This window comes from Mytilus edulis, chromosome 6 (assembly GCF_963676685.1).
Source record: "Mytilus edulis chromosome 6, xbMytEdul2.2, whole genome shotgun sequence".
NCBI classification, from domain to species: domain Eukaryota; kingdom Metazoa; phylum Mollusca; class Bivalvia; order Mytilida; family Mytilidae; genus Mytilus; species Mytilus edulis.
The window spans coordinates 81,178,596-81,198,670 of record NC_092349.1 but is presented as its reverse complement, the minus strand read 5'-3'; the positions used below and the strand labels follow the sequence as shown (position 1 = coordinate 81,198,670).

The 20,075-nt window shown below is 29.3% G+C and overlaps 1 protein-coding gene across 1 annotated transcript; it reads left to right on the top strand.

Moving 5' to 3' along the window:
• The first annotated feature begins 5,886 nt into the window (after positions 1-5,886).
• Positions 5,887-18,518, top strand: LOC139528626 (uncharacterized). Its single transcript, XM_071324692.1, has 16 exons — positions 5,887-6,108; positions 6,417-6,649; positions 7,342-7,450; positions 7,974-8,206; positions 8,724-8,855; positions 9,627-9,788; positions 10,370-10,506; positions 11,468-11,573; positions 12,464-12,547; positions 12,793-12,973; positions 13,884-13,973; positions 14,788-14,874; positions 15,483-15,540; positions 16,064-16,105; positions 16,487-16,671; positions 17,765-18,518. Exons 1-16 carry the CDS (start codon positions 5,907-5,909, stop codon positions 18,373-18,375), a joined length of 2,652 nt encoding a protein of 883 aa, XP_071180793.1. The 5' UTR covers positions 5,887-5,906; the 3' UTR covers positions 18,376-18,518.
• The last annotated feature ends 1,557 nt before the right edge of the window (positions 18,519-20,075 follow it).

The window sequence follows — 20,075 nt, the reverse complement described above, 5'->3', positions numbered from 1 at the left end:
TTATCATCCGTAATTTAACACCCAATCCTATACTTTTTACCTTTTATTATAAGAAATATATTAGGTTTTTTAGTCTTCTTATATAACTAACAAAGTAAGACCGCGAGACCGTGCGGTCTAACAAAATTCTGATAATATCGTTAACAAAACTTGACAGTGCGATCAACCAACCACTAAAGAAAGTATAAGACCGTGAGACCGTGCGGTCTAACAAATGTCTTATACAAGCAATAACAAAAATTTCCGTGCATTTATAACACGTGTACAACATCTACCCGACTTTTGTTTTAACTAGTTGCACTGCGAAGCATCCATTTTAATCAGGTTTAAATCTCAAATTATCATATATTACTGTATTATCCAGATATCCAACCGCAAATATTGCCAGTTGATGAAATCAAAGGTAGGCCGTATAATAAAATTTTAAAGTAAGTACACATTGATAACCGCCGGAAAACGATGGTATTATTTATTGAATGACGAGTCGTCAAGTTATCGTTCACGTGGAACGGAATCAACATTTTTTTTTCACCATGTAAAGCTGAGGTAAAGCTTGCAGAGTAGAAATCTATAGATAATAACTATATATATACATTAAGTTGCATAGCATTTTTTTTATAAAACTGGGGGTGTAAAGTAAACTAGCAGCCCCGAAAGCAGGCTTATAAATATATTGTACATAAAATCGTTTAGGTCTGGGTTCGCCAATAAATGTGTTTATAATGACTTTAAGTAAACGTAGGTATCCTTCCTCTATCCATTAAAAAAGAGTCGTTTGTTCTGGAATTCATTCTTTATTTCTTGATTACGCAGAAATTACATGTTCACTCCGTGTCCGATCCATTTACGTTTGTATGGTAAAAACCAGAGATTTTCGAATGTTAACTTTCGAAGCCACATATATTTATGTTCGATGACACTTGTGGCAAAATTTGCAAGACGTTCATCTGTTTATACGACATGATTTACGCAAAAACTGGCATTGAAAAGGTGCCATTGACATACAAAATGTCCGACGTTTACGAGGTGACATAATACGGACAGTATTAAACTAAACAGAATTATATAAGATATAATATATGATGAGAGAGTTACTCAGTTACAAGTGATCATGTCGTTATTAAAGATGCACACAACACATAAATTAACAAGCGAAATTGAATTCAATGAAACTGAAGAATCGAAGAAGTCGTCTAAATCTTAGCTCATGCCTAAGAAAGTATTTTTCACCAGTTCTTAACTTGTACCGTGGAACAGCCACCCTGAAATAGAGAAATTGTTATAGGAGTTACATGACTGTATATCATGTATATACACATACATGTAGGAAAAGTATGAAATTTTAACTTGAAGTGAGAAATAAACAATTGAATTCACAATGAAGAAGAAGTAGAGTATAATATAATGGTACAACGGTGACAGCATTGTGAAGGTTTCCAGAGTTATCACCAGGTGATGAACAAAATCATTGCCATTTATTAGGAACAGACTCAAATATTACATTTTAAAGACACCACAAATTTAATAACTGAACAGACCATTACTAGTACAAGTTTATGATCCGATTGAAGCATCCTAAAGACAGCCAATTTGGTCTATGCTAAGCTGATAATGCATTAAAAAAAAACAATCTGTTATCATACATGTACATTGTAGTTACTTTCATTTAGATCAACATAGTGGTGGATTATTATCCCTAGAAAAGTTTACTGTTGGTGATTTTTTAACTACATGTACGTAACATGTACAGGTTCCAATTATCTGTATCTTTATTTATAAATCCAAGATACCGATTTTTGCTTTTATTCAAGAGGAGAAAGACACACTTATTAGTGTTGTTAGAGACTCGTATACATGTATTTGTGCAGACATGTGCTATACTGTTTTCAACTTGTTTTAAAGTGGAAAATAATCAGTTTATTGATATGTTATGTACATGATGTATATTGTAATTATTATTATAAATGACTATTTTTAGTGATAATCTTTCATTTGTTTATGATTTATTAAATGTATTTATCACAGTTCTTTTTCATATCTTTTGCCAATAGCTATGAATACAAAAAATGCATGTAAATATATATATTTATGTACATTTTTTTTACAAAAGTTGGAAAGATAGGCATTTTTTTTGCGCCTGTCCCAAGTCAGGAGCCTCTGGCCTTTGTTAGTCTTGTATTATTTTAATTTTAGTTTCTTGTGTACAATTTGGATATAAGTATGGCGTTCATTATCACTGAACTATAAAAAAGAAGATGTGGTATGATTGCCAATGAGACAACTACCCACAAAAGACCAAATGACACAAACATTAACAATTATAGGTCACCGTACGACCATCAACAATGAGCAAAGCCCATACCACATATAGTCAGCTATAAAAGGCCCCAAAAAGACAATGTAAAACAATTCAAGCGAACGGCCGCCTCTGCGTGCGGGAATTTCTCGCTACATTGAAGACCTGTTGGTGACCTTCTGCTGTTGTTTTTTTATTTGGTCGGGTTGTTTTCTCTTTGACACATTCACAATTTCCATTCTCAATTTTATGATAAGTAAAATTCATTGCTTTATTTTTCAATTATCATGATTATAGTAACAATGACTAAACGGAATGTTCTTTTTTCAAAACAGAATACATTTGGCATTTTGAATTCACTGAGAGTTGTCATATGAATTAACTTGACCTAATTATATTGTCTTACTTTAGTAATAGTGTCGTTTTGATATATGAAAATGTGGCATGAGTGCCAATGACACAACTCTCCATCCAAGTCGCAGTTTATAAAAGTAAACCATTATAGGTCAAACTACGGTCTTCAACACAGAGCCTCTAACTTTAAACTCGTTTGAAAGGTTGTTATCTTTTCCTCTATTATTTGGTCAGTAATTCAGATCCTATCGTAATATAAGGAATTGGTGAACTATATTTGGTTCAAGTTATGATAGTTATGTACATGTACATGTAAATATGTCTGTCTTTCAGATGTCGTCTTAAAATGAGACAATTTTGTAGTATTCATGGGTTAACATTAAATTGTTAAAGTTTGGCTGGTTAATTTTTAAGACACTATATATCAATGTAAGTGTCAAGTCAATTATGTGAATGGCCTTATTGTATGGTCAACATGTCTTTTTGGTATGTGTTATTTTACTTGATATAAAAGATAAAAAGATGTATAATTGCCAATGAGCTTTTACGAGACAACTCTCCACAAGAGAACATATTTTACACAGAAAATTAACAACTATAGGTTACCATTCAGCCTTTAACCAAGACATGCAAGGGTAAAATCCATACTGCATAGTCGTTATAAAAGGCAGAAAAACACCAAATTTTAATCGATTCAAACAAGAAAACTATTATACCAAAAAAATAATGAAAGATAAATATATACTAGTACAGCAACAAAGACAACCACTGCATGACTTACAGGGTTCTGACATGCAGAATTTGAAGAAGTTGAACTTGTTTGTTGATGCCAACAGTTCCCAATACCTGGGAATGCTGGGATAGTGGTGTAATAGCACCAAACCAAGAACATACTATGAAAAACAGCAAAAAAAAGTCATGGAATAACATTTTATGCTATTCCAATATTATTTCAGTCTGGTGATTTTGTGCAGAGTTATATGGTCCTTGCACTAGGAAAATTGATCACTTGTTTCCATCATGCCTGAAGATATGACTTTGATAATTGGTATCTAGTTCAATATGACAAGATTTAAACTCAAAGTTATGGATCATGTTTGAATTTGTTCCAGTCTGATGATTTGGTGCAGAGTTATGGTTCTTGGAGTTCACTAAAATAATTAATTATTCACATTTTTTTTTATTATGTTTGATATTTATTAAATAGACAAAACCATCATAAGTTATTATTTTGTTTTAGTACAATGAATGTTTAACCAGGAAGGGACTATGCCAGGCATCGCAATACTTTCAGATTTGCTTATTTAATGTACATGTAATTCAGTTTCAACAAGAATTCAATGTTTAACACATTTAAATGTGTTTTGATTATTAAGTGAACTTCTCTTAAAAGTTTTTTTTTTAAACAGTATATGAAAACTAATCAAAAAGACATAAAAAAGTACTGTAGTGATATACTGTGGATTCATTTATTTTCTTGGGTATCAATTTTCGTGGATTGGTGAAAACATGCATTTTCGTGGATATCTGATTTCTTGGTTTTGTCAAAGTCTGCATAAAATTGCAGTTCGTGGGACATTTGATTTCGTTGTTTACCAGTACCCACGAAATCCATGAAAATTTGTATCCAACGAATAATAATGAATCCACAGTATTTACAATATAACAATAGTAGTCAGATATTTCCTATAAAAATAAGGAGATGTGGATGGAGACATTCCACCAAATTTCAAATGAAGAGTATGTAAGCAATTATAGGCAACAATATTGCCTTCAAAAATGAGAAAATATGGATATGAAAATTAGAAAAAAATGACGTAATTTATAACAAGAAAATTAGCAAAACATTGAATAGCAGGTTCCCATCCTTTGATTGGCACTTAAAGAATGTGTGAAGTTTTAAAATGTTTTTGAGCTCTCAACACTCCCCTAACCCTGAACGTTTGGTGTAACAGCACAGCATAAGAACAAACTATACAAGTCTATTGAAAAGGCTTCACTCATCAAAGAAAAACATAAAACACAAACAAAAAAAGGACATGGCAGGTATAAATCCATCCTTCATTCCTACCAACAACGAAGAAAATTAAAGACAGACCTGAGAATACTCAAAGTTACTGAGAGTTAATTTAATGCCAATAACAGCTTGGAAGGCCATATAGTGACATATAATTGTTAATGTCTGTGTCATTTTGGTCTTTTGTGGATAGTTGTCTCATTAGCAATCATACCACATCTTTTTTATTTTTATATATAGTAGTTAATTTTGGGGTCATTTGGCCTCATTGGCAATCATACTGCTTCTTTTTTTATATTTAAAAAAAACATGTATCTTAAATATCAATCAATGCACATCCAAATATCAATCTGTATTCTGTACATGTATATAAAAAAGAAGGTGTGGTATGATTGCCAATGAAACAACTATCAACAAAAGACCAAAATGACACAAACATTAACAACTATAGGTCACTGTAAGGCCTTCAACAATGAGCAAAGCCCATATGGCATAGTCAGCTATAAAAGGCCCGATAAGACAATGTAAAACAATTCAAACGAGAAAACTAACGGCCTCATTTATGTATAAAAATTGTTAACAAATGAAGAAAATCAACCATAGTGTGTAAGAAAGAACCTTGATTTTCACAAACATGACAAAGCCAATTATTGATATTTTGCTCACACATAGAGTTTGCAGGCTGGTATAGCTAAATTTGTTTCCATACAATAATTCATGAACCATCCAAAAACAATTTGATATTTTGATTTTCAAAAATAGAGGTCAAATGAGATAAATAGCTATCAGTTTTGCTATTCATGAACTATGATCCTTGAATGATTGAAAAATGACACTTCATGACAATTATTAATCTAATGCACCCTTTGACAGCCTCTTGTTTTTAGAGATATTGGTAAAATTTAATGGACTACTATTACAAAATATTGGTTAGAATTTTACTTTGAAAAACATCAAAATAAGAAATACTTGGTTAATAATAATGCCTGGTAAAATGAATTTTAACATATGAGTATACAAATGGTCAAAATAAGGCTATTTAAGATCTTATCTGAAAATGTTAGTCATATCATGATTTTTGTGATTTTAAATCCTTAAAAAGTTGAGGTGATGATCCTGAATGTGTTTTTCTCTGCGGATATCTTTAATCAGTAAAATTCTAGTTTACTCTAAACAATACATTAAAGCAGAACGGTATATAATTGACAGATAAATGTATACTAACTTCTTTCAGAAACTATGCCTCTCATGAGGAAAAGAGGTAGGCCATCTACCTTTTACACATTTGAAAATGGTAGGAGTAGAAAACAGACAAAAATCATAAAAGTTGAAGACACTAAGTTACATGTACCACCTATTCCAGATGTTATAGAAGAGCAGAAAATTGAGACTGAGCCAGAACCAACTAGTTCAACTTCTACTGATATAGAGGAAGTATCAGGTAAATCTATCACAAATTTCATTGTTTTTTTCGAGAAATGTTGACTACAGGTTTAAAAATGTTGGCCTTAAATATATAATTATCTATAAAACTATAGTGTTTACTAGAATTATCTCCCCTGAAAATTTTCAATGTTTTACCCTAAAGTGAACTTGTTGTTTTGTATATCCACGTTCCTAGATCCACCAATGCATATGCCACAGAAGAATACAACTTAGAGGACTAGAAACTTCTTTTAACAATAATTTGAGTAAACAAAACTAACAACAAAGGAAAAAAAAAATGTTTTTACAGACTTTTATTTTTAGGTTATACAAAAGCAAAGACCCAAAGGCTGGAAAATTGGGGAGGTATTTACAAGAAGCTTGTGGCTGTAGGTCTTGAACAGAATGCTGTTACTGAGTTGACCTGCAATGATTGTGGTATCAATACCATAGATCTATTTAGATGCATTGATTGCATTTCTACTCCAGTACTTTGTTTTGACTGTTTAGAGGAAAGACACAAACATCCTCACCTACATATTTTTGAAAAATGGATGGTAAATATTGTTTTTTTCATCGCAAGTAAACTTATTTATTTGACTTTGTAACAAAGAGTTGTTTTGTTGCTCAGCTATTATTAAGATGATTAATGGTTTTCAATAAAACTATAATTCACCAGTGACTAAATGTCTTACAGTCTTGAATTAAGCAAAACCATTGCATGTATACTGCTAATTTTTTTTTAATATACTGCGGGATTTTATCATTCCATGGTATAAATTTAACCTTTCAATGTAAATATTAAAGGGCATGACGTGAATATCTGTAGTTCCATTTTGTGTTAACTATCATAATACAAATATATAGTGGGATTTATCATTCCTCAATATTGTATAAAAATGTTTTAATGTGATAACAAGACATGACATGACAGCCAACTTGTACTGACTTCAAACTATTTGTACATGAATATATAAAGCGAACTAACATGAAATACCCTTTGGCTAAAACAGATGCAACTATTATAATTACTTATCCGCACAAATGCACAAATTTTAATGATATTGCTTTTGCAGATGTAAATTTTTTTTAGGCAAATGAATAATACAAATCAGATTTGCACAGGTATTCTAGATCAAAAATAAACTAACACTTTAAATTAATGAAAGGGATTTTAAACACCAATTTGTTAATGAGAACATAATTTTGTTTATTTATACTACATGCACTGTAATCTGCTTAATTTTAGCATGGCACTTTCTTTGGGTATTCACCACCAACTGCACCATGGAAAATCAAAATCCATGCTGATTGTGAAAGAAGCTACTTAAAAGAATTGGTAATTGTTGATGAGAAAGGCAAGTGAATATTTAGATAAATTATAATCTTGCAGTATTTAATATTCTTGTAAAGAGGACTGGAATTGTGACAAATATTATTTTTGTAGTTTTGACAAGTTTGATTTTCATTATAGTATACTTTGTAATTATATAAGCTATAGTTAGTAACACATGTGTTGTATAAAAGTCAGAACCTGTAGTAAAATGCTGACATGCCTTTTAAGTATAACTTAATCTAACCAGGAAGAATGAAGCCAAACTCATTATAAAAGTGGTTGATGGTTATCAGCAAATCTAATGCTGGCCTTTTTTTTTAATTGGAATTCAAGAAGGCTGCCACAACAAACTTTGTTTATAGCACACAGTTTTTTAGAAAATGTGCTTTTAAAGTGTTTTTCTTTTTCATACAATATATTTAATCTAATATACAACTTGTCATTATTGCTGGATTTATATTTCTATGAACTAATGACCATCAAAATGAACTAATTTGATAAAAAATATAAATATAAAATATAAAATTTGTAATTTTTTTTTACAGGAAGACAGCATTTGAGGACAGTCCAATTCTGTACATGCGAGGAAGAAGCTGAAACTTTGCTGAGGTTTAATTTATGGGCTTCTTCACCAAAACATCCTCGTTTGGCATTCCACATTGACCTTTTGCGGTGGTTAAATGGATTACTGTTGGAATGTAAAGTTTCAGCGCAGGGATTTTGTGAAGCCCTAAAAGCTAGACAGCCAAAACTGTACAAGGAATTAGTGACCCAAGAGGTTAATTTTGGCAATTTTCTTTTCTATTTAAAAATAAGGAGATGTGGTATGATTGCTAATGATACAACTATCCATCAAAGTTCGAATAAAGTGGATGTGACCAGTTATAGGCAACCATATGAAATTCAACAATGAGAAAAAAACCATACCATGTGGTTGGCTTTAAAAGGCCCTGACATGAAAAATTTGTTTAAGAAAACAATTTACTATAGATGAACTATTTAAAGTATGAGAAAAATGAATTGAGGTCAATCCACTAAACTTACATGATGAAGTGGATGTATTCAGTTCTAGACATTGTACAGTCTTTAACAATGAGAAAACCCATAGCCTGTGATTTGCTATAGAAGTTACCCACATGACAGGTTGGATAGAAAACAAATCAAACGAGAAAACTATTTACTAGATGTAAAAAAATGCATCTTTTTTTATCAACATTATTTGAGTATTTTGACAAGGATAACAACCTATGAATAAATATATTTATGTTTATTTTTTTTATTTATAATGCTCACAGGGAAAACAGATCTATAAGACATTGATAAATGAAACTATTCATCAATTCAGACAGTACATTTATCAAATGGATTATTGTACGGATTTGTTTCCAGATCTTGATGATGGTTGCTCTTGTCCAGCTTGCTTCGAGGTTATTATAAATCTAATGTTTTCCTCTAATGATTAGAGGAAATATTACAATTAACTTGACCAGAAGTACCTTTATCTGTCAAATATTTTCATGAGTGTTCTCATTTATTACTGAAACAAAAGACTTTTATGTTTATTCAAATGCCAGATGAATAAGCCATATGAGATAGCAATTTTCAATTTGTACAACACAAACTTATTGTTTTTTAAAACAATAAATATCATTAGGTTAAGGTTTTAAAAGGAAAGTTATTACAGTCAAATCAACTTGAATTTTTTTTTTTCATTTATAGGATTATGATATAGAATTACAATACACTGTTTGGTATTGACTATATATTAATGGACTTATAACTTCATATTTGGTCTGCATCTTCACAGAAATGAATTGCAGTTTATAAACATATTATTTATCTGTTGAAAAATTTCATCCTTTTTCACGTACACAAGGGGTACCGGTATGCTAGCAAAGGCAACCAGTGAAATTTCATTAAAATTTATCTTCACTTTTATGTTTGATTAATGTCTACATTTTGTATAATAACCATATATATAGAGTGCAAATGTACATGTATTCAGAATTGATAATGGTAGAATAGCAAAAGAAGAAACTATAATTCGAAAATTTAAGCACTTAATATCATAAATAGCTTTTTCTGACACCAATTATATTTATAGGTTTCTGATTAAATGATCATTAGCTTTGACTGCAACAAATGAGTGCATTTATAAATGTTTATTGTAATGAATACACAATTTCTTTTAATTTCAGGCTGACAAGAACATATATTGTTTCGATGCAGATTTTCAGTTAGTGAGGAAGTCTTCTTCTGGTCAGCATTGGATATCACCTAAGCATAAGGACCATTTTTTTATTGAACAGCAATTGGTAGATGACTTTATTAGTAGCTATGGTAGCTTGAAAGTGGATAAGGTAGCAACCTATGTTTAAATTGACTGCAGCTCTACACTTGCCCCTTACCTTTCAAAGGCACTCCAAATTATCATTCTCATTAAAACCTATTACTAGTTTTTCATAGCGATTTTCTTAGTGTTTATGCAGTTTTCTTATTCTTTTATTTTTCCTAAAAACTGCCTGAAAACTGCCTAAAATATTTTGTAATAAAGATCTTACATGTGCCCAAAATGTACTAGAAACAACAGTTATCTCCCCTTTTACAAATATTATTTACTATTTTACTTGAAATTACCTGAGTTGTGCTAATGTTATAATTGCATTAACAGATGAAGTACATTGTATTATGTTATTTGAAAACGAGCATGAATACCTTTATTGAACTTCAAAATTTCTCTATATACATATATCTCACATTGGGGATAGGAAAACTACAGTTATCTCCCCTTTTGAATCTTGATAACAAGTTTAAATAACTTTTACCGAATATTTAAGCCATAACCTATTATGTTGTTAAACAATAATTTCGTTTACAAATATGTTATTTTGATCATACATGCCTACATTAAGATTTGGAAAACAAACATTTTTTTTTGTAGGAATGCAGTGATTTCCAGGCAGGGAATGACATTCGATCGAAGTCAAAGAACCAAAAATTGTCAGAAACTGCTGTTTTTGGTGCAACTTGTAGGCATGATTTCCCGCAGAAATTCTTTAGTTTAAAGCATGGGGAAAGGTATTTTACTAATTATTGCAATACATGTATATTGAAGCTTTTTTTTCCTCAACCTTTTTAAAATTTACTGAAAATTTAAAAATACATGTACCTGCAGGTCTTTAGAATTGCAAATAATGCAATTAAGTGAGTATCACAAAAATTAGAACATGCATTTACATATTTTAGATACATACATCATCAGTAGGCAAATTTTTCCTGAAATCACAATTAAAAATCTCAGATTTTGCTTAATTCTATCAAATCCAAAGAATGGAATAATTTCTCAATTAAAAGTAGTTCGCATTTTTTTTTTATTATTATTAATCCATTCATAATTTTGTGCATGATGATATAATTAGATATAATTTATTAAAGAGAATCTTTAAGTCTATGTTTATAATGTTTGTGGCCAGATTAACTGTATGTTGCCATACATAGAAGAATTCACATACAGTCTGATAATAGAAATTGCAATATAGCTTATCTGATTTATTGTGGATGGGTTCTCAACTTGGGCATATATTATTTCAAGGAAATGTAAGTGAAGTCAGTGATATTAGGTTTGCAGTTGTATAAGCATTTGTATATTTCATTTCCGTGGAGATCATTTGATATCTGTTCTGTCATAGTTATATATTAAAATTTTGGTCATTTTGATAACAACTTTTGAATCAAATTATTAAGTTATTTTAATACATGCAATGCAATATATGTGCCAACAGTTTATAACATGAACAAGATACACATTTTAAAATTTTAAAAAAATAGAAATCATCATATGAGATATGGTTAATGAACAGTGACAGCATCCCTAATTTTGAGACATCTATCCATGTTTGCTATCACAAACATGAATATCAAATTTGAGCAATCATAAAAAATGCTGATATACTTCTGCAATATATTTTAGTCTTAGTATACAGAAGTGTAATATGTGTTTATTTTCCTGTATTATGTTGTTATTTGTCCTATTTTCCAGACTTGGTTATGCAGTTTTCTTAATACAACTCTTATTAAAAGAAAATAAAAATGATAAAATTCATGTTTCATATGATATAGCTTGTATGCTCAAAAGACACATTGAGGTATGTGTAATTATTTTTATTTTGTATTTTAATGCAGTTAATGTTTATCCCAAGTTACAATATTTCATATATATGTCTTGAAAAATCTGGCTACAACCAAAACAATATACATAAAAAATTGGGCATCCCAAAAATTGATGGATGTATATTGGAAAGTTGAAAAATCCTATTCATAAGAAGTAAAAACTTACTTAAGTTTATTGAAACATAATTTTACACAATGAATGTGCTTCAACTGCCCCTAAACAAAAATGTGTACTAATTTAGTGATAATTGACATCATACTAAACTTTAATTTTCCTGAAAATTTGGTGAATTGTTTATATCTATTAAGGTAAGTTCCCTTTTGATTTTTATAAATTCTATACCTGATATGGGTATAAGGTATGGGATTTTATTCATATATAATTGGGGATTTTCCAGTTGAAGAACAATATCTTACATAGCTTTGAGCACTTTTCATGATTTTTGGTGGCTGGTATATATCTATCAAATAAACTATGGTTAGTATCTTTATTGATAAATTACTGATATTCATTCATATCTTTATTTCCTCTTTATAGAGATTACATGAATTTTATATATAGTTTTGGAACTTTATATTTGAAAAAAGCGATGGGTGTATCATGTACTAACTGTGCAGCTTTAAGTCATATAGGAGATAGTTTAATTATGTAATGATTAAAGTTCATCAAAATTGGGTTACATGATATTATTTGGAAAAAAAGGGAATTTTAATTGCAGTATTTAGTTACAAAGAAATCAGATGTACTTTAGGCCATACGATAGGCTATAATTGGTAATGACTTGTGGTGGCCTTTATTTCAAACTGTTAGGTCTTAAGTATATAAAAATACCAATTTTTTTTTAGATAACATTGTTTTTTACAGAAAGCTGGAAATAAAGAAATATCACAGAATGTAACATTTTCAATTCCAATATTTCACTGTTATGGACACAGTGCATCTTGTCAGGTAAGGCTTGTCAAGTGTAGTTGGGTAAATCTTTAAATACTTTGAAATATTTATTTTTGTTTTTTAGTATGCTGCTAGTGTATGAATTTAAAAGTTATACTTTTGCTAACTAGCATTGAACAAGACACACTATAATATACTTCAATTTTGTATAATAATATCAAAGTCATTTTAACTGTACCCATACATTATTGGTAAACCCTCTCCAATACAATTAATAAAATAAAAGATTTTCTATATTGCAGATTATATATGGTCCACGAAGAACTGAGGGCATTGGTTTAACTGATGGTGAAGGAATAGAAAGACTGTGGTCCTATTTAGGAGGTTTTTCTAATATATCAAAAGAAATGTCCCCAGAAAACAGATGTGATCTACTAACTGATGCTCTGATCCACTATGGAAGAAAAATTAGGGACAAACAAGGTATGATTTATAAAATATTTCAAAGTAAGATTTATTTTTACCACTTTATCTTTAAAAGGATTGGTTAGTACCAAACTTGTATTGACTGTGGCAAGTAGTCTTACAAATTAAGAAACTCATACATGTCGTTTGTTTATGTAATATATACGTGTTTCTCGTTTCTCGTTTTGTTTATATAGATTAGACCGTTGGTTTTCCCGTTTGAATGGTTTTACACTAGTAATTTTGGGGCCCTTTATAGCTTGTTGTTCGGTGTGAGCTAAGGCTCCGTGTTGAAGGCCGTACTTTAACCTATAATGGTTTACTTTTTAAATTGTTATTTGTATGGAGAGTTGTCTCATTGGCACTCACACCACATCTTCCTATATCTATGTGTCACATGTATTGAGTAGGTTTTTTTTTTGGTATCCTCTCTTTGTTACTTACTCTCTTTGGAACTAAAATGTTATTCCAATTCGTTTGTTCTTACTGTTGATTTATTTTAGTAAGTTGCATATTCTTATTTTGAAGCATTTATAATTAGATATTTTATAATTATTTGTTCATCTTTAATGAGTTTTAAATAATGTTAATCGTGACTATGCCTTTTTGAGAAAAAAAACCCATTTTTCTTCAGTACTATACTGATTCAGCTTTTATTTTGGATAAACAGTGTTTCATAAGTCTTTATAGCCTGGGTATTGATCCTTTTTTAAGATGCTATTTTGTAATTTTATTATAGATCAATATGTGACACTTAAATAAACTATTATTTATCTTATCTTATTTGAGTCTTACATAACTGTTTTGTTTTGGCATAATATTATATTTGCTTTTAATTACAGTCATAAAATATAATGAACTTCATAGACTGATATGTTTTAAAACAAATTTTCACTAACATTACTAATTATAATATTTTATACTACAGGAGAAGTGCTAGTCATGAAAATAAAGAGGACCATCCAACTGATGGAAACTACAAAAGTTGCCTTGAGAGAAATTTTAGCAACTGTTCCGGGTATGGATATTTTATTAAAACTTTCTGTAATAGTAACAGCTAGTCCTCCAAATTCCCATTGGTAATAGGTAATAACTTTCTTGAATTGATATTGCTATCTTTACCTACATCATCTGTTAATTTGCTAAATAGAATTAGGAAAACAAACATGAAGCTTCTATATATCCTTTTTTCAAAATGTATGAATGAATGAATCATTTTATTCTCATAAACTAGAACATAGCTACAGAGAGAATAACAGTTCATATATAATACATGGTCCGAGTACACAGTTATTTCGTAGTGCATTTCTTTTAGACAATAAATGAAAATTTAAAAAATCCCACCTGCGCTTTCCCAATAATATTTTTACAGTGTGTTGTACTACTTTTGGGACAAATTATATCAAAATTATAGAAAACTTCATCAGCTCTAACTCAAAATATGGACAATCTTATGTTAAGGGGGTCTTGAAATCTTTTGACAGCTTCCGAAGTGCTAATTTTTGACCTTTTTCAGCTGGACCTAATCACTACTTTACATTAATATTTATGACCCAACTTTTTTTACAGTGTCATTTCACCCCCCAACTTGCTATATGAGGCATAAAACATGGAGAAATAAATTTGGAAAGGGTATAACAAAAATTGGCAAGTAACACACTGTCCACACTAAGGACTAAAAATTATTCGTGGACAAGGAAAATCAAAGGACGATAACTGTGTACTCGGACCACATATTTTGTATATATCATTTAATTGATGAATTCAAAACTTTTTAAATACATGTTTTTTAAATCCTTGCATTAAGACTGTTATTGCACTGCTAATTTTAGAATTAGAAATAAAAGACGACACAGTGATGGAGTGGATAGAGGAAGAAAAACGTGCTGTTTTATCCCCAAATAACAGTGATAGCACATGTAGGTTTAATTGTATAACCTGTGATTTAATAGTGATTCTGTGATTATTTTTTTTATCTTCATGTTTCATTTGCATCATCAGATGTCTGTACAATAGTTGTTTTATTGCAATAGCAAGTTTGTTTTCATTAAAGTATACATCGATATTAATTCAATCAGCTTTATTTCATATTGGTTATATTCAGGAAAATAAATTTTTCAATAATGAGGAAATATTAAATAATAGAATTTGGTAAAAGTCAATGAGAAAATTTGCTTTTGTTTATACTTTTGAAAAACAAGATTAAAGTTTACATCTTTTTTTTTGTTTGTTGAATTTAAAAACATTCAAAACAAAAAAGATATTTTGAAAAAATGTCAAGATGGAAGCTTAGCAATTGAGACTATAGGATAATGATAATTCCGTTGCATTTATAAATGAAATATTTTTCATGTGTAAGTTTCTTTACAAAAAGACAATCTGAAAAGTAATATGTTTTGTGGCTTTACAAAGAAAACACTGTTAAAAGTATTCAATATAAAAAATGTTAATGTCAGTAACATATAAAACATTATGTATGAGTTTTCTCTTGGGATGTTTATATTAACTTATGTATTTTACTTTTTAGTACACTTAAGCAAGGCTGATGAGTATGTTATAAACCTTCAAAGATTTTTTAAAATCAGGTAATCTTTTTTTTAACTGTTTTACTAGTTCATATGTACATGAGATTTAAAGTAAATTGTATATTGTACAATTGGAATTTGGATAACGTCCAATTAAATTAAAATATAATATATATACAGGTTTAACTATTTATATTTATATATATACATTTGTATATCGTTTGAAGATGTAAATCTTTATTAAAAGTCAATACAAACAAAGCATTTAGCAAGCCATTACGATAAGAGACAAATAATGCATTTACATAATTATGTCTCTGGTCTGATGACTCTCTGAGAAGACTTTATAATGTTATAGAAAAGAAAAAAAAATATTTTCTGGTTTTCAGAATATGATGCAGCCATTAAATTTGCTTTAATTTTACAAGTTTAAAATGAGTGACATAAATATACTTCCAGTCAATATGAAATTTTATTGCTGTGTACATACCATATCAGGTCACTGTCAACTTGTATATGGCCTGATGGAATTGTTCATAAATTTTAAAATATCAAAGAATAATAGATTGAATTTTTTATTCAGTGGTCATCAATCAAACGAAGAAACCAGTGAGGAAGATAAAAGGTAAATTTTATTTAGTTCTGATTTTTAACATTATTTTTAACGTAAATTTTGTTAGGGAGAGTGTGTTTGCAACTAGACTTTTTACAAATTAACTTGAATCTTAGAACACAGGTTTCTTATAATATTGTCTGTAAAATCATGATTTTATCCTTTTTTTAACTGTTCACTGAACATAGAAATGCAGAGTGCATGTCTTTAAAACCAAAATTTAAATTGTTCTCTTAACAAGGAAAATGATAGTGTGAGTTGACACCAGTGTATTCACAATCTCTTGTTATCATATAGACTGTTATTTCTTTCATATAAAAATTTTGATAAATTCTGCTAGAGAAGCTTTATGAATGTAGAAATATTGATCATGTATATTTATATTTTTTGCAGATTAGAAAAACAGTTGATGATATTTGAAAAAAAGCATCATTCTATCAGACCTACACCAACAAGTGATCAATTTACTTCTGACTTGATCCTTGCAAAGGAAAAGGAAAGAAAATTAAACCTAAATGCCATCAGATCCCACATGTCAGAAAGACAATACTTGCTCAGACTTATGAGAAAATATGCCAGTAAGTGAAATCACATATATATTATAGGGTTATTGCATGAATATTGGGAAATATTGTCCCGAGTAGAATTTTATATTGCACGAGCTTGCGAGTGCAATATATGTTCTACGAGGGACAATATTTCACAATATTTATGCAATAACCCTTTTATTGTATAGCAATATAATGTTTGAAAGTAAAAATTGGTTTAAACTAATATTGTGTCATTGATGACATCATGAATCTTGAAGATTTATTGCACTAGTGCAATATTGGAATTTATTGCACGCTATCTTTTGGTTACTTTCTGTGGGAAATATTATATTGCTATACAATAATAATATATATAGACCTAGAAAAAGTATTGCAACACTTCGATTGAAAACAATGTAAAATGACATGAATTTTAGAATGTATATAATTTTGTTTTTAACAAATGCTTTTAATCCATTTATGATTTAAGATTGAATTCATGGTGTTAACTAAGTACTTTTTGTCCAATATTAATCCTACATGGATGTCCAAACAGCTGCACGAAAATAGGTTTTTTCACTTTTCACATTTTAAACTGTAAACGAATTAAAAGTATATATACATTCTACAATTCATGTCATTATACATTGTTTTCGATGTAAGTGTTGCAATACTTTTTTCAAGTATTCAGTATTCTAGGCAAAATCTGAATAAGGATGTTATATTTTTATAAAAATAGAATTGAGAATGGAAATGGGGAATGTGTCAAAGAGACAATAACTAGACCATATAGAGCAGAATGATCGCATTTTTTTCAGAAATGGTTTGATTTATTTTGTTGCATAACACATTTAAATGGGTGCCTATTTTAATGTTATAAAATATGCAAAAATAGAAATTAAGGATTATTGAAAAAAATTCTTTTAGAGGAAGGAGTCTCTGATAATTGTAAAGGTAGATTAGAAGATGAAGCTCATTTTATTTTGTGAAATTGTGTCCTATAATGAAGATTTATGGAGAAGAAAAAAAAATAAATGAAGCGAAAAAAAATTATAGCAATTTAATGATCAACAGAAATAAGTGATTTTATTTGCACTTGTAGCTGTTGCTATATCATTGTATTCTTTATCTTTCATTTCAGAGGGGCAATCAGTTTTTGCTAGACTGTCCAAGCAGTTAAAAGGTGTATCAAAGAAAATACAGAAGTCGATCACCCTGTACAACAATGTTGGAATGCCATCAGGAGAACTACCAGTACATGTTTTATTTGATACTGTCAAAGATCTAGACAGCGAAGTTTATAAAACTTTGCAATTAAATAATGCTGTAGATACAGTTATCTCCTCCACAACAAAGCAGGAGATAATTCAGTCCAAATGTCTTTTGGATAGATGCCACGAAGAAATGAATTTGCTAAAGATAGAAATGCTATCTGTTATAAATTGGAACAAAACTCTATATTCAAAAATTAAGTTACAAATTAATTCTTCTGTAACACCTGGATCAACCGCATTATTGTTAAGAGAGGGTATGTCCTTGGAACTTGCCATGTGTAAACTTAACACTTTGTTTAAGGAATATATTGGTGAGGTACTAACAGAAACCACATTAACAGAAGGTGTACTTACAGATGACTTTGAAAAAATGCAGCAAATGTTGATGTACCTTGCCTCAGTTGAAGAACTGCCAATTGAGGAAATAGATTCTGACATTGAAGACAGTGATGAAGATGAAGACAGTTTAGAACTTTAAGTTTTCTATATTTTTTGTTTTTAAACTTGAAAATATATGTTGAACTTTAAATGTGTGACACAAAACATAGCATAATGTATTAGCATATTTTTTTTCTGCAAATACAGATTGTCTAAACGATTAAAATATTTATATAATAGTAAGATGACTTTTACTTATTTATTTAGAATCTTACAAAATTCTGATGAATATAAGATGCAACTTTGAATAGCAATAATGTACAGGAAAGTAACTTCAAAATATTCAGTATAAATATTAATTAACTTAGTTATTTCCCTTTTTGGAATATAGGATTTTGCTATTTTTTACTTAAAAATGAGCTTTTACTTATTACAGAAATCAAATTAAAAATGGGGTCACTGTTCATTTAAGCTCACAATCTGCCTTTGTAGATGGGGCATATAAGTTTAGGTTACCTATGAGTTTAAAAAGATTTTCCTTTCAATACAAAAAAAAAATGCATTTTTGCATCAAAATGAGATGATTTGGAGCTTTTTCAATAATCTAAACATTTTAAAAGTCATCTGGCCATAAACGAATCAATATTCTGTTAATTTTAGTACCCCTGAGCCTCCTTCAGAGACTTATTTTTGTTGTTGCAAAAACTAAGATAAATACTATATATAACTATTGAGTTTATTATGGGTGAAAATAAACAACTAATGTGAAACAGCAAACATGTACTTTAGAGTGTGGTGTAGATTAAAAAATATGCGTAATTTATAACTAAATTGGCAAAAGAGTGTGTGTAGGTAATTGATATATTTACTTATAGACTGAAAATGTTTTATTGAAAATGAAAAAAAAAAACAACATCAATTATGTTTTATTTAATTAATTTTGTATCTGTCTGGTCAAAACACATTCATATTCTTATTCACTCACTGATGAAAATACAATTTGGTTTATGTAGGTTAAAACCTACAATGACTTTTTAATGAAAATGAGATGCATATATTGTAATGCAAATTGTATTTGTAAATAATTCATACACCTTTTAAAGTCTCTCTTAACTCTTTTCATATTTCTTTGTTATGTTATCTATTTGTGTGACATGTATTTGTAAAATTAAGAGTAAGGCACTTATTAACTATTGTTTTGTTTTGTTTTTTTCATGACATATGCCGGTAAAAATTACTGTACCTTTTTATGGAAAATATCATTATGTGAATACACATGTCACTATAATAAAATTACTTACTTGTTATGTTTAAAGAACAATTTTTTTTGTAACTTAACTATAATCTTTTATTCGTAAGCAATAAAGCTTAAAGAATATAAATATTACAAATATTCAATTACATCAGTGAAATATATTTACATTTAAACAATTAGTCAAATAATCATATAAGTAAGTATACCCATATAACAGTACAGCAGAGTATGATAAAACATAACACATATTAAGCATTTATAATGATGAAATTAATTACGTGCCTTCTAGGTCAGAAATAAAAACTTCCCTAAATTGTTAAGTTCCTTTACATTATAAACAGATAGCAGTTGTATGAAATTAAAATTCGAAGGATTTCTTAAACTTAAAGGGCAATCGATATTTAATTGACTACCAAAGCAGTTGAATGTGCGCCAATCAAATTTTTGATTTCATTTTAATTGAAAACTTTGAGAAATAAGTTGTGAATAATTACCGGTATATCTATTTTTTTTTTTAATTGGGATATTAGTAAAAAAACAGTTCT